Here is a 16,059-nt window from a genome sequence, read left to right on the forward strand (position 1 = left end):
CCTTACACTGTGTTATAACAAGGACATATTGTATCATCTTGCATCCCATGTGCCACCCTTACACTGTGTTATAACAAGGACACATTGCATCATCTTGCATCCCATGTGCCACCCTTACACTGTGTTATAACAAGGACATATTGCATCATCTTGTATCCCATGTGCCACCCTTACACTGTGTTATCACAAGGACATATTGCATCATCTTGCATCCCATGTGCCACCCTTACACTGTGTTATAACAAGGACATATTGTATCATCTTGCATCCCATGTGCCACCCTTACACTGTTATAACAAGGACACATTGCATCATCTTGCATCCCATGTGCCACCCTTACACTGTGTTATAACAAGGACATATTGCATCATCTCGTATCTCATGTGCCACCCATAACACTACATTATAACAACGATAACTTGTACAATCTCGTATCCCGTGTGCCACCCACAACACTGTGTTATAACAGGGACATATTGTATCATCTTGCATCCCATGTGCCACCCATAACACTACATTATAACAACGACATCTTGTACAATCTCGTATCCCGTGTGCCACCCACAACACTGTGTTATAACAGGGACATATCATATAATCTTGTATCCCATTGGATACACTTTAGCATTAGGAGGTCAGACTTGGTGACCTTGTTTATTGCATGTCATCATGGGCCCAGCAGATGTGATAATGCTCAGAATATCAGCCACTGATTTGTTTAGTCCAGAGCTGAAACTCGGTCACTCACTCACCTGCCTGTCACCCACTCACTCACTGCCAGCAATGTCCTTGCAGGTGTGCTTCTGCACATGCTATTCTCCCTCCTGGACAATGCTATCACAATGTTTGACCTGATACTTGAGAGTATGTCTAGACATACTATGACCTCCCTGAGCACAGAATAGTGGAATCACCCTTATGATGCAATGGCAATTCAAAGGGCACTGACTTTAAAGAAAGTGGAAAATTGCATGTGTAAACTGCTGGAAATATTGAAAGGAAAGTTATTGGTTTATTTGAATTCAGTTTGAAAAGGACATGAGACACTCAGGTTCATTCAAGGGATTAGTGCATGGCCCCCGTTGTGTGAAAGAACTTTTGAAGTGGAGAGTGATATTGGATTTTTTCCAGTCTGGAAAACATGTTTTGCTTGATGAAAAGTTGGTGTTTGATTTAATAGAAGGGAATATCAATGCACCAAAGTTTGCAAGGTGGAAAGTGGGTTAGTTGATGAATTTTCTTTAAGGTTTTAGATATGATTTCAATATGCATTCAATAAGCAGAGGAAAGTCGTCCACATGACAGTGAAATATATGCATTTTGTGAAACCAAAACCAGCCTAGATGTTTAGAAGCAAGTCCAGACAGCTTCAGTCTAACAATTCAGGAGCTCAAATGATAAAAATATTCTTCCGTACAATTACACAAATAATAAACTTAAGTTAATGCTGATAGCCAAGTTCAGATAGCCTCAGAAGTTTTTTTGTTCAGACTACATCTCCATTTGAGATAATAGATAATTTATTGTTTCATTAAAGATTTCATATAGTATCTATTAAAGACAAAACACTCGTTAACAGTAGAATACGAAACCAGGAACCTGTCTGTGTAACTAGTGCCATCCAGTCAGGTATTTGGGGTGGGAATGATAAAAGGTCATAAGTCTTGTTGCCGTGCCAACCACAATATACATCAAGTACAGTAATGGATATCACATTGTTCCAAGGTGTGGCCGGTGACTCAAACTTGAAGCAATCTGTGTGAAGACCAATGTGTGATTCCTGAAACAGAAGTTTTATGCATTCACCTATCAGGGCCGTTCTTTAACATAACAAAACAAGAAAACTAAATGCTGATTGGAAAACCAGTTGATAAAGAACATTTATGTATGTCCCACTAATGGCTAAAACAGAAGTTTTGTACATAAACAGAGGCATGTTTTAAAACAAGGAAACTAAATGGTGATCAGAACTACAATTGATAAAGAACAGTTACTTTATTTTCTATGAACTGATTGATTCTGACCCAACTGCACGAGGTATTGGTCAGATTCTGGAACCAAAGATATTCTTGTAGTTAGACGACTCACAATAATGGTGAATAACAAAAATGAATAGCATTGAAACTCTTGAAAATGAGTCTTTTGCTCAAACTAAAATATTGCATTACGGCTGTACAGAAGGACAAATTCTCGTGAATAGCGATTTTCAATATAGGTTTTTGCACAGAGCCATGTACACTAAACGAGAACTACTAAAGATTAAATTGATAGATAATGACCTATGTACATTATGTGGTTCAGTAAGTGAGGATATTTACCATGTATACCTTGATTGTCCAATCATCAAAATGTTCTAGACAGATTTTAACAATTTTGTTACTCAAGTCCTTGGTAAACGTATGAAATGTCAAACCATGATATTCTATTCTGTTGTAATGGTAACCATTTAATAAACCACATGATATTACTGGCAAAGCACAACAGTTTCGTAATGAATATAAAGGACAAAAACACAATCTACAGAACATTATTAAAGGACGTCTATGAAATTGAGAAATTTATCGATTATAAAACCCAAACAATATGAAACGTTTTTACAGAAAATTGAATGTTCTAGATGCAGTCCTGTAATTTAGATGTTAGTCTTTCACATTCTCTGTATTACTATATAGCATTTCAATTGTTTAATCAATATTCCCAATACGATATACGTTATACTGTCTGCAATTTGTAATATTTTGCTCTACCGATATATAATGTTCAACTGTAACCAAGTAAAGTGAATATAAAAAATAAAAAAAATAAAAATTTGTAAATGTCACTGTAAAAGAAATTTATTGAAATGTTATTTATTTAGAAACAAGAGTATGTTTCAAGTGCGTCACTTTGTTTTGAATGACCACCATATATGTCAGTGATGAATATTGATATGTAATAGTTTATAGGGTAAAGCCTGTGAGACATTTTTATGCAGCTTTTATTCCCAAAATTTAATGCATGGCTCATAAAGATGATTCCTACTGTTGTGGTATGTTGCTTGTTTTGACCAGCTGTTTCTGTTTCAGGCTGGCTTTACTCCACTCTACATGGCCGCACAGGAGGGTCACTCCGAAGTACTCAAGTTCCTTTTGGCTAATGGGGCCAACCAAAGCTTGGCTACTGAGGTTGGTGTACAGAGTTGATGTATACTTGCCTTAACCATTTAATCCTGGACTGAAAACAGAAAACATCACTTTTACATTAGATGCTAATACACCATATCCTCCTGTCTAAAGAGGCAGTGGGGTGGCCCAGTGGGTAAAGTGTTCACATGTCACGCTGAAGAACCAGTTTGATTTACATCATAGATTTTATGTGCAAAGCCTGTTTCTGGTATCCCTAGCTATAATACTAATGGGTGGTGGGGTAGCCTAGTGGTTAAAGCATTCGCTTATTTTTCGCTTGTTACGCTGAAAGCTTGGGTTAGATTCCCCACATGGGTACAATGTGTAAAAAACATTTCTAGTGCCCCCATCGTGATGTTGTTGGAATATTGCTAAAAGTGGTTTAAAACCATACTCACTCACTCATAATACTGAAGGAATATTGCTAGGAGTGGTTAAAACCCCAACTCACTCACTCACTCATATGTTAGAGGGCCTGTAACAATGATACCATGTACTGATACATCATGGCACAGTCAGTCTTGCTGTCTGGAGGACCCCCAGCAATGACAAGTCTACTATGTGATGACACATTGTTACAGACTATAATCTTGACAGTTGAGTCAATGTTGGAGATTCTACTAGTCATTTGCCATAGATCCTGGTCAAGTCCCCCACTACACCACCAGTGACTCACTTGCTGTAATTCTCAGCGGCTATCTCGTAGATTCAGCCAATAAGTCTGGAGTATTTATGTAATTGATCCGCAAGTTGATAACACACAGAAAGATCATTATCTTGCCAAGATAGTTCTGGATTCTCTGCGTGTTATTGATTAGAATGGAATAAGTGTCATGCTGGAATTGGTTCTGCTTGGCCATTGTTTGCTGTAGTTGGACAAGTTGCGTTACGTGCAGGCTCGTGGTTCATGTCTGGTATCAGGGGATTACCCTGCTGGATGGTTGTGATGAGTTATCACATGCAAAGTTGTGATTTATGGTAGACTATACGGGAGTAATAGGAGTAAATATTAATGGGATATATAAAGAATTATGCCCATTAGAACCGTTGCACTTAAATTATTTAATTTACCTGTTGTGCATGTGTGATTCATTTCTAACTGTATATAAGCAGAACAACTTTTGATTCTTATTTTGTGTTTCAAAAGATTATGAAGTTGTAAGGAAAGAATCTAATTCCAGTTCTATTTTCTATTTTCAAATATTTGATTTTCACGTTTACTTGTTTTGATAATTTATGCTCAATACAAATATGTTTGAAGACATGAAATTTAAATCTCACTGTAGGATATTTAACTTTTTTCACATTACATTAATAATCAAACAACTACGAGGAAATCCAAAGTTTTTCTGGAAAATATATTTTATGATGATCAATTGCTTAATGTTTGATGGGATGAATTAATGATGTTTGAGAATATATATATGTTTGAATGAATGTGCATGTGTTTGATGGGATGAATGTGTTTGATGTTTGATGATGTTTGATGGGATGATATTTGATGTTTGATGGGATGAATATATCTGATGTTTGATGGAATGAATATATTTGATGTTTGATGAGATGAATGAATATTTGATGATGGGATGAATATATTTGATGTTTGATGGGATGAATATATTTGATGTTTGATGGGATGAATATATCTGATGTTTGATGGAATGAATATATTCAATGTTTGATGGGATGAATATATTTGATGTTTGATGGAATGAATATATTTGATGTTTGATGGATGAATATATTTGATGTTTGATGGTTTGATGGAATGAATATATTCATGAGATGAATATTTGATGATGGGATGATGATGGGATGAATATGTTTGATGTTTGATGGGATGAATATAATGTTTATTCTGATGTGATGGAATGATGAATATATTTGAATGAATATATCTGATGTTTGATGGAATGAATATATTCAATGTTTGATGGGATGAATATATTTGATGTTTGATGGGATGAATATATTTGATGTTTGATGGGATGAATATATTCAATGTTTGATGAGATGAATATATTTGATGTTTGATGGAATGAATATATCTGATGTTTGATGAATATATCAATGTTTGATGATGAATATATTTGATGATGGATGAATATATCTGATGTTTGATGGGATGAATATATCTGATGTTTGATGGATGAATATATTTGATGTTTGATGGGATGAATATATCTGATGTTTGATGGGATGAATATATCTGATGTTTGATGGAATGAATATATTCAATGTTTGATGGGATGAATATATTTGATGTTTGATGGGATGAATATATCTGATGTTTGATGGAATGAATATATTCAATGTTTGATGGGATGAATATATTTGATGTTTGATGGAATGAATATATCTGATGTTTGATGGAATGAATATATTGATGTTTGATGAGATGAATGTATTTGATGTTTGATGGGATGAATATATCTGATGTTTGATGGAATGAATATATTGATGTTTGATGAGATGAATGTATTTGATGTTTGATGAGATGAATGTATTTGATGTTTGATGAGATGAATATATTTGATATTTGATGGGATGAATATATTTGATGTTTGATGGGATGAATATATCTGATGTTTGATGGAATGAATATATTCAATGTTTGATGAGATGAATGTATTTGATGTTTGATGGGATGAATATATTCAATGTTTGATGAGATGAATATATTCAATGTTTGATGAGATGAATATATTTGATGTTTGATGAGATGAATATATTCAATGTTTGATGAGATGAATGTATTTGATGTTTGATGGGATGAATATATTTGATGTTTGATGAGATGAATGTATTTGATGTTTGATGGGATGAATATATTCAATGTTTGATGAGATGAATATATTCAATGTTTGATGAGATGAATATATTTGATGTTTGATGGGATGAATATATTCAATGTTTGATGAGATGAATATATTTGATGTTTGATGGGATGAATATATTCAATGTTTGATGAGATGAGTATATTTGATGTTTGATGGGATGAATATATTTGATAATATGGTTATCTCTTCCAGGATGGCTTCACCCCCCTGGCTGTGGCCTTGCAGCAAGGACATGACAGAGTGGTCAGCGTTCTGCTAGAACACGACAGCAAGGGCAAGGTCAAACTACCTGCCCTGCATATCGCTGCAAAGAAGGATGATGTCAAGTCTGCTGCTCTGCTGCTGCAGAACGAGCAGAACAACGTAAACACAGAAACCAAGGTAACGAAACCAGACTGAAGTCCATGCAGTGACACTGCTGTACACTGACTATATAGCATCAAATGGACAACAAGGAGAAAATAATACTATTGGAAAGACAAGAGGAAATAAGCCCGTAGATATACCTTTCAAAAAGTTGATTTGCTCTCATGGGTTAACCTGAAAATCAAAAATCAAATGTACTGATCCAGACGTTTCATGAAAACTAGTGCAGTCCTTAAAATGATGAATATACAGGAATTGGGATAGAGAACTTTGACAATGGGCCATTTTCAGGATTATTAGCCATTTTCTGAATTTAGAATGGGCCACTGCCCTTGTATCAATAGTTAACTTCAAAATTTTAATAGGCCATTTTTTATTCTAATGTGGAAAATGGCGTCATGTGCTTTGTTGTCCATTTGACAAGTACGCCATCTAATGATCTAAACCATCTCTGCCAGTCGTACAGCCTGACTAACATACATTTCTCAATGTTATTCACCTGCAAGTTGTCGGTTACAACTCTCTACTACATAAAATATTCTCACAACCATCTTCAATACATCCGTACATCTGCCTACTGTCTCTTTTTCTCATTCTCCTGTCTGTCTCTCATTCCCTCTGTGTTTCTTTCTTTCTCTTTGTTTTCCCTTCCCCTCATGCTATCATCTTCAAAAAATGCCTCTCAATCAGTATCATTTTGCTTGCATTTCAAAATTCATTCGTTGTTGTTATACAAGTTGTCAATTTCAAAAGTAGTTGCATTATTTTCGGCCTTCATGAAGCATGTTAAACTGGAACATCTCGTCATTAATTAGTGTCTGTGACAGTTGTAATATTGACAATTTTTGTCATGCATCTTCTCCTGCTAAGCATGATATTTCTTTCAACAAGTGTGGTTGTGGAAATATGTGCTTGTTTTGATCATTTAACTTTCTCCTTGCATATAATTTCATGGTTGTACTGGCTGTGAACTTGTGAAATTTTGTGAGTCAAAGCATGCTGTGTACTCACAGTAAGATAACACAGAAAAAATATGCTTTTCAAAGTTGTGAAAATTCTATATTTACTCTATCTTTTCTTCTCAAAATGAGAGCCATTTCCCTCTTCTTGCTGTCCTTGCTGTCTTCTCACTGCTCCTGAAATATGGCCGCTGTAATGGCCACTGGATAGCTCGCACAGTGATAATGAGTGTAAATATTGCTCTAAGTGAAACTGGTAACCGATCGTCTAGTTTATTAACAGTTTATTACATTTACACATTGTGAACACAAACATTTCCGTCATCTGAAGATGTTATTAGGTTTTCACATGAAAACATGTAGCCTCACTTCAACCTCCATGCCGCTAGGGGCAGTGGGTGCCTAGTGGTTGAAAAGTTGGCTTGTCACGCTGAAGACCCAGGTTCGATTCCCCACATGGGTGCAATGTGTGGATCCTAGTTCTGGTGTCCCTTGCCGTGATATTGCTGGAAAATTGCTAAAAGCAGCATAGAACCATACTCACTCACTCATGCAGGCCACAGTTATGTAAAACAGACTTTACACAGCTATACATTACCTACATATGGTTCATGCCCCTCTGCTTGATTGAGCTGAGTCATAGGTTTGTCCCACGGACATGCAACGAATTAAGATGAATGGTTGCATGGTTTGTTTACTCTTGTTGGTCCCTGTTTGTTATCTTGATTAAATGAAAGGATAAATTTTTCTAAAGAGTGGGCGTATGCTTATCTTGAGTTCTGGTATATAACCTGGGGATTTGTCACATCACAGGGACAGTTTTTGTGGCAGCAATGTCGACCAGTCTCACATAGAGTTATTTCCCTTTACACAAAACATACATGCACTGAAAATACATACTGATAGTGAACGATTTTATTTATATGGAAGTGAAGTGTAGCTTTGAATTCTGAAGGAAAAAAATATTGGATTTCGAAAATTTATGCACAGTTATATATTTTGCTATACTTTATTATTTATGACAACACTTTGCTTTAAAGTTTTCTTTCTGAAAAGGAAGCATACCGATATTTGTTCTGAATGTTTTATATCTTCTGAATGGTTTTTGTTATAACTTCCGAGCAACAGTGTGATATTTGATATATCTACTGAATGATAGTGTGATATTTACACTCACATATACTAACAGCAGCTAACATCAGTGTTGATATATCATATACTATTCACCACTAACTGCCTCTAACATGCCCCTACTTTCTCCACGTGATCAAACAGAGCGGAGGTTTGGTGAATGATACAACCAAGGTTTGTCCACCCTGTGCATCTTACTGCTGTTGTTTTCATGTCTCAGCCTCATTTCAGTTTCTCGTAGTTTTAACGTTTTGTTGATATGTTTATTGCATGTTTGTTTCATGAGATCAGATTTTAAACTTAGCTCTGAACTTTATATGATGAATGTCTTAAGGTAAATAGCGTTATTTTTGCATGTTTTGGGGGGAAAATAACTGAAATGCATGGATAGTTAATATTCGGAATCTTGATGTGTGAATATGAAGCTTCATTTCAAAATGAAGGATATGAGATGATGGCTTTAAAATATATCAAAGAAATTTTAAGCAGCATTGGCGAGACAAAATTACAATGTTGTATATCAAATTTCATTTTATTAGTTTTTAATGTAGGCATATTTACAGAAGGGTCGTGTACAAGTGATATGTTTACCTGCAAACCTTTAAAAGAAAGTTACAATATTTGATCATACATTCAAATATTGTCTGGACAAACAATAAACAGGAATATCATGTTCTTTAAAAAATTACTGGTTTTGTTTCAACACATGAAGCAGAAGAATGTATTTAGTTCTGTTTTCCTTCTGTGGTAAACACTGCATGTGTCAGGTTTTCGTTGATGATGTCTCAAGCACAATATTTTCTTTCAGTTCTGTTGGTTGTTTAGTTGGGAAGAATGTAACAAAACCTTATTATTTTGTGTGTGTTGGTTGTGAATATAGCCATCTTTCTGCACTAGAGAATGACTTCAAACAGTTTAATTTTGCACCAGAATGTGAAAAAAGTGTTGGAATCAAAAATGATGGATTGTACTTTTCATTAAAGTATGTTAGATATAAGTATGAAACATGTGGCATTTGGCTCCTGGAACAATTTCATAAAACATGATTTTAACACATTTTACAAAATGTAATTAAATGGTTCAGTAAAGTGTTATTTATTTTACTATTGCCTAAGCCATATGGATATATTTATCTTAATTTGCCGATTGCTGGAATGCTAGTCGTTGTGCATGAAATGTTTCATCGCAGCATGTTAATGTCATCATTGTCATCCAGTATCACATCATTAATCAATAATCAATACTCATTAATCAATAATCATTAATCAATAATCATTATTCAATACTGTACAGTGTGTTCCTTTCATCATCATAAAACATTATGATGACCTTTAAAAAAGAACACTTTATGATGCTATGTATAAGTTTAAGAGTTTTTAATGGCCCAACACCACAATAAGATATATTTGAGCCTGGTGTGAAATGTAAATACATTCCTCCTCACCTGACCCTAAATTCAAGCTGGCGATTAATGTAGTTTATCCTTTTTGTTAGAGTTCTAAGAAATTATAGAATTTTATGGAGTAGCGGGAACCTGCTATGGGAGTTTTTCTATTTTGCCGATGGTTAGACAGCAGAGACTGTAAAATTGGGAATGTTTTGTCAGTTTCTCTCGTGTTCTCTGTCTCCCGGTACTATGTTTTATGCAGTTCAAAACTATTAATACCTTTTTTATTTGTGTTGAGGTCAAGATGTATGTTTCAAATGTTATGTCATCTATTCCAGAGTGGCTTCACCCCTCTGCACATCGCCTCCCACTACGGCAACACAAACGTAGCCAATCTCCTCATCCAGAGAGGCGCAGATGTCAATTTCAAAGCAAAGGTGAGTATTTTCTGTCAATCTTTGGCCTCTTTTGTATTGGGGATGAAGAGGATACAATTATGTAAAAGAAATAATATGTAAATTGGTTAAAATGTGACACAGACTTGAACAGCTTTTACATATTGTAGACCCGTGAAGATGCGAGTTAGAATTTGTCTTCAGTAACCCATGCTTGTTGTAAGGGGCAACTAATGGGATCAGGTGGTCAGGCTCGCTGACTTGGCAGACACATGTCATCATATCCCAATTGCGTAGATTGATGCTTATGCTGTTAATCACTGGATTGTCTGTTCCAGACTCAATTATTTACAGACCGCCACCATATAGCTGGAATATTGCTGAGTGCGGCGTTAAACAACAAACCAACCAACATATCGTAGGCTATCAATCTGTGAATAGTAGCATCATGAGTATATTTATATATTTCAACTACAATGAATATTCTTACTGTCTCTGACAGGTACTGATCTTCCTTGCATATCATTTCACATGTCTATAAAGTACAGTGTAAGATACTATACGTACTGTGATAAGTAGGGTTTGTTTAACATATTCACAAGTCCAAATTCATTTATCTGCAATTCAGTACAGTCAGTAAGAGGAAATAGAGACATTGACAAGTAATGAGTTTAGTTACATATATCATCACTCAGTTTTTATGGCTTGCAGAACTTCATCACCCCCCTACATGTTGCTGCTCGATGGGGAAAGGCCAACATGGTCACCCTGCTACTGGACAATGGCGCCAACATTGACGAGAGAACCAGGGTTAGTATACACAGAGTTACTTCAGGTACCTTTCTTGTGGGGCATGCTAGTGTGGACAGATGTAAGCCAGAACAATTATGTCATGGCTTCCTAGCATCTTGTCCAGGGAGTATGGGAGTCTCCAGTTACCAAAGTTACCATAATTCAGTATGCAGAGTGACAACTGTTCAGGCGGTTCCAATGCCGGCGTGGCAGTGGGGTAGCCTAGTGGTTAAAGCGTTCGCTCGTCACGCTGAAGACCCAGGTTCTATTCCCCACATGGGAACAATGTATGAAGCCCATTTCTGGTGTCCTCTGCTGTGATATTACTGGAATATTGCTAAAAGTGGTGTAAAACTAAACTCACTCACTCACTCCAATGCCGGTTTTGTTGACATGTTTGGCAGCACTGTTGGTTTCATGAAGTGTCCGAGGCATTCATTCCTTTGGCCTTGATGGTCTTCTCCTGAGGGATTTAGGGTCAGAGGCTTGTATGATTATCAATCACTGATTTGTTTGGTCAAGATTTGACATTTTACTTGCTATCCATATATTGCTTTAATAGTTCTGATCATGGCATAAACAAGGTAGAAGTGGATAATGGCCACATGTAATCATGATTTGTGTTTCATTAACATATTAACAAAGACAAACTCATGCCCCCCAAAATAGTTGTACATCAGGTATAAATGCTTTCGTTGTTTCTTTTGAGAATGTGAAACATGGATTGAGTTGGTTAATCCTGATGGTTGTGTATTTCAGGACGGACTGACACCTCTCCACTGTGCTGCTCGGAGTGGACACGAGGGTGTCGTGGATCTGCTGCTGGAACGGGGAGCCCCCAATTCTGCCAAGACAAAGGTCAGCAGAACCCTCGGTTACTAAATAACAAAAAAAAGAAAACAGATTCATTGAAGAATCATTCGTTCAGAAGATATAAAAACAATAAGATAAGAATACACTCAATCAAGAGGATGGAATGAGACATGCATAGACTGATTTTGGGACGGATTTTTTGCATTGTTGTGTCAATTGGTGGAGTTGCAAGATATTGAGAGGAACGTTAATACAAATGGATTTGTCGTATATTGTTGAATTAAGTCTTTGAAGGGCATTTAAAAGTAGAATGCATAAAAAAAGCTAGATTTATGGATGTCAACATTTCAAAGTGTATGCTTGCTCCTTCATCACCTGCTTTTCAAATTACTGAAGGAATTCTTTATCTATTTCTCAATGTGAAAATTGCTTTGTTGCTATTTATTGCAACTGTTATGATTTGTATTGTCTTGGATAACCACAGATTGTGTCTTTTGTACACGATGAAGGTGTTGCAATGTGTATGTTTTTTCCAGAACGGCCTGACTCCCCTGCACATGGCAGCCCAGGGAGATCACGTGGACTGTGCCCGTCTGCTTCTCTACCACAAAGCCCAGCTGGATGAAATCACTGTGGTGAGTACCTCTGCTCCCTGACCTGCTCATGTACTGCAAGTACAGTTTACTGCAGTTAGGCTAATATGAAAAAAACACTCTGAGTTTAGTTTATTTTGACCATGGTTCATTATAGGCATTTTGTCTATAATGTGCAACAAGTGTCGAGGAAGAAAATCCTGTTTGTTATATATCTGTCAGTTTGTTGTAAGCATATTTGTTATAAATGCAGTTTACTGTTAGCAGACATGTGTAAAACAAGTAGGACCAGTGGTTGATGATAATAAAGAAAATTAGTCTTATTTATATGAAAATATTTCAAATGTCTCCTTACACAAGGTCTTGAAAGGTTCTTAGTTCCACAGTTGCAGTGTTGAGAGATGGTGGTGGTGGTGGTTATGATGTTGATGACGACAATGATGACGACAATGATGACGATTTTGCTATTACAGGACTACTTGACACCTCTGCATGTGGCGGCTCACTGCGGCAACGTGAAAACAGCGAAACTCCTCCTGGACAGAAAGTGTGAACCCAATGCCAGGGCACTGGTAAGTCAACATTTCTAGATAGTCCATCTCATTGCTTTAGGAGGACGGTGGGTTAGCTTAGTGGTGAAAGAGTTCACTTGTCACACCGAAGACCTGGGTTCGATTCCCCACATGGGCACAATGTGTGAAACCCATTTCTGGTGTCCCCCGCCGTGATATTGCTGGAATAGTGCTAGAATTTTGCTAAAAACGGTGTAAAACCGAACACACTCACTATTGCTGATAGAATATGGAGATGAAGACATGACGGTTAATGCTTTATGTTGCAGAATGGCTTCACCCCCGCTCCACATTGCATGTAAGAAGAACAGGATCAAGGTTGTTGAGCTGCTGCTTAAGTATGGAGCTTCTATCGAGGCTACCACTGAGGTAAGCTTGTGTTTCATCTCAAGTATGGAGCTTCTATCGAGGCTACCACTCATGTAAGCTTGTATATCATTTCAAGTATGGAGCTTCTATCGAGGCTACCACTCAGGTAAGCTTGTATTTTATAGTTGAATCAGCAGAGGTAACATAACGAATTTATTCATGATGAGAATGCACTGGGAATTCTGTATTAGAACTGTAAGATGTGACAAAAATGATCTGTTGGTTAGGTGACTTAGTTTCATCGTATCCCAGCAGCGTGGATTGTTGCAGACCATTTCTTGTACTTGTGAGGAAAGCAATTTTATTATGACAGTATTATTAAGTACAATTACAAACCCTGTCTTTCTTTAACACAAGGGTAGTGTTGTAGCCTTGTGGTATAAGCGTTCACTCATCATGCTGAAGACTCCACATGGGTACAATGTGAACCTCATTTCTGGTGTCCCCACCATGATATTGCTGGAATATTGCTAAAAGTGGTTTCAAACCCAACTCATTCACTCACTCTTTAACACAACTCACTTGAACAATCATGAAGTCCTGAGATTGGTTTTCGGAAGTAAATTCTGTTTAGGATGTGGGAAGAATTTTTTGCTGTGATATGAAAAATTCACTCTAAACCATTTATCGTTCATACTTCAGTCTGGGCTCACTCCACTGCACGTGGCATCATTCATGGGCCACATGAACATCGTGATCTACCTGATACAACACAACGCTAACCCGGACACCCCTACAGTCCGTGGCGAGACATCCCTTCACCTCGCAGCCCGCGCCAACCAGACAGACATCATCAGGATCCTGCTGAGAAATGGAGCTACTGTCGATGCTACTGCCAGGGTCAGTACCACCTTCAAATATGTGGACATCTACATTTGTAGGACATGAACAATCTTTGCTTCATAAACTTGTTAAATGTAATAAGTAAAAATATAAAATCAAATGTAGATTTATCAGGTCAGTTATCAGTTTATAAAAAAACTACCAAGTAACAAAGAATTTAAAAGCCGAAAAAATAAATGCATGCGTCCCTTTTATGCACTTGCATGATCAAGGGGAGACAACTCATGTCCTTGCCAATGATAGTTCCTGCAGAAAATGGTTTGCTACGAGAAATCCTGCCACCTTAGTACCTACAATATACGACGGTGAATGTTGAACTAATGCATCACTGTTCCTCTTCCAGGAGAAGCAGACTCCTCTGCACATTGCAGCTCGTCTCGGCAATGTCGACAACGTCGTACTGCTGCTGCAGCACGGCGCATCCCCCGACGCAACCACCAAGGACCTGTACACCCCCCTCCACATCGCTGCCAAAGAGGGGCACGAGGAAGTGGCTCAAGTCCTCCTGGACAATGGAGCCTCACACAGCATGACCACAAAGGTACAGATGGCGGCAAATAGCGTGACATTTTGCAGGCATTAATTATGGTTTTCTATCTGTCCATGGAGAGGTGTTAAGTAACTTTCATCATTAGTTGTCATATAACGTCACCAGTCACTGCTGAACGTTGCAGAGATTATTATAGCTGCGGATACTTACATAAGATTCCTGCTTTATGTCATGGCCATTTCTTTGAGTGGCCATTTTTAGAAGCTGGAGAGTCAGATAAGGACAAACTTTATGGATGACCAACTTCTTTATGCAGGTGGTGCGACGTTTCGATAGAGATTCTTGTATCTTTGCCTGCTTGACACATACTGCTTGACAACGATACAAGAATCTGTATCGAAACGCCATGGCCATTTACGTTAACATCAAGGTAGTCCTCTGTAGCTGATATTACTGCTGTTAGTGGAGATGTTTTACCTGTCCTAGCAGACCCTATAATGGTGTGAAGTGTTTAAGTTTATGACAGTGATTGTTTAAGCTGAGTGTTGCATGTCTTCTCTCCAACAGAAGGGCTTCACTCCGCTCCACATTGCGGCCAAGTATGGCAACATCAAGGTGGCCCGACTGCTACTGCAGAAGGAAGCAAACCCAGACGTGCAGGGCAAGAACGGCCTGACCCCGCTCCATGTGGCCACCCACTACAACCACGTGAACGTCGCACAGCTCCTGCTGGAACACAAGGCTAACCCACATTCCGCAGCCAAGGTGAGGGTCACAGTTGCCTTAAGAGGAGAGGTGAAGGAGTCCATCAAATAGCTGTGACTGTTTAATTCGTCTCTGCATTGCTATCATCAAATTCAATGAAGTGATCAAGTTTTCAGCAATGAGGAGACAATATCTCAGTTTTATTCTGTCAAATTTCGTTCCACAAAACGATCATAGTGGTACAACTTTCTTCTTTTTTATGTTAAAGTGAAGAAGATATGATCACCTCAACACTTTGATCTCTCTTTAGAACAACCTAGAGTGATCTAAACAGTATGACTGTTAACGAAAAACAGTTTTAATCTTTCCGCTAAGATCTTTTGTGGAGTAGGTAAATCTTCACTACTAATGAAAAGGCGTACATCTTCATGGAGAAATAAACTTCTGACTGTTGTCAAGGGGAAAATAATTCATTACTGTAAACGTACTTTTTTTTTCGCTTGGTGCAAATTTCGAGGAATTGACAGGGTCAGTTATTCGTGCAATCAGTAATTCCCGGAACTGCCAGCTGTCTGTTAGGCCGCCACTAATAGCAATGAAAACAATCAGAGTGGCTTAACCTGTCAGGCGACGTGTATTG

General features: G+C 37.5%; 2 protein-coding genes across 2 annotated transcripts in view; both read left to right on the forward strand.

The window, feature by feature from the left end:
* LOC124254563 (ankyrin-3-like) overlaps nucleotides 1-14,160 on the forward strand; it is a 90,357-nt gene extending 76,197 nt beyond the window's left edge. The window contains exons 6-15 of the mRNA XM_046688388.1: nucleotides 3,066-3,164; nucleotides 6,197-6,385; nucleotides 8,605-8,634; nucleotides 10,186-10,284; nucleotides 10,954-11,052; nucleotides 11,794-11,892; nucleotides 12,384-12,482; nucleotides 12,914-13,012; nucleotides 13,282-13,381; nucleotides 14,024-14,160. Coding sequence (XP_046544344.1) covers nucleotides 3,066-3,164; nucleotides 6,197-6,385; nucleotides 8,605-8,634; nucleotides 10,186-10,284; nucleotides 10,954-11,052; nucleotides 11,794-11,892; nucleotides 12,384-12,482; nucleotides 12,914-13,012; nucleotides 13,282-13,314 — 846 coding nt within the window. The 3' untranslated portion in view covers nucleotides 13,315-13,381; nucleotides 14,024-14,160. The remainder of the gene's footprint in view (nucleotides 1-3,065; nucleotides 3,165-6,196; nucleotides 6,386-8,604; nucleotides 8,635-10,185; nucleotides 10,285-10,953; nucleotides 11,053-11,793; nucleotides 11,893-12,383; nucleotides 12,483-12,913; nucleotides 13,013-13,281; nucleotides 13,382-14,023) is intronic.
* Nucleotides 14,161-15,342: 1,182 nt separating this feature from the next.
* LOC124254561 (ankyrin-2-like) overlaps nucleotides 15,343-16,059 on the forward strand; it is a 101,179-nt gene continuing 100,462 nt past the window's right edge. The window contains 1 exon segment of the mRNA XM_046688386.1: nucleotides 15,343-15,479. The gene's annotated coding sequence lies outside the window, so the exon portion shown is untranslated.

The sequence above is a fragment of the Haliotis rubra genome, unplaced genomic scaffold, assembly GCF_003918875.1.
Source record: "Haliotis rubra isolate DU_JTF1 unplaced genomic scaffold, ASM391887v1 Scf575, whole genome shotgun sequence".
Taxonomy (NCBI): Eukaryota; Metazoa; Mollusca; class Gastropoda; order Lepetellida; family Haliotidae; genus Haliotis; species Haliotis rubra.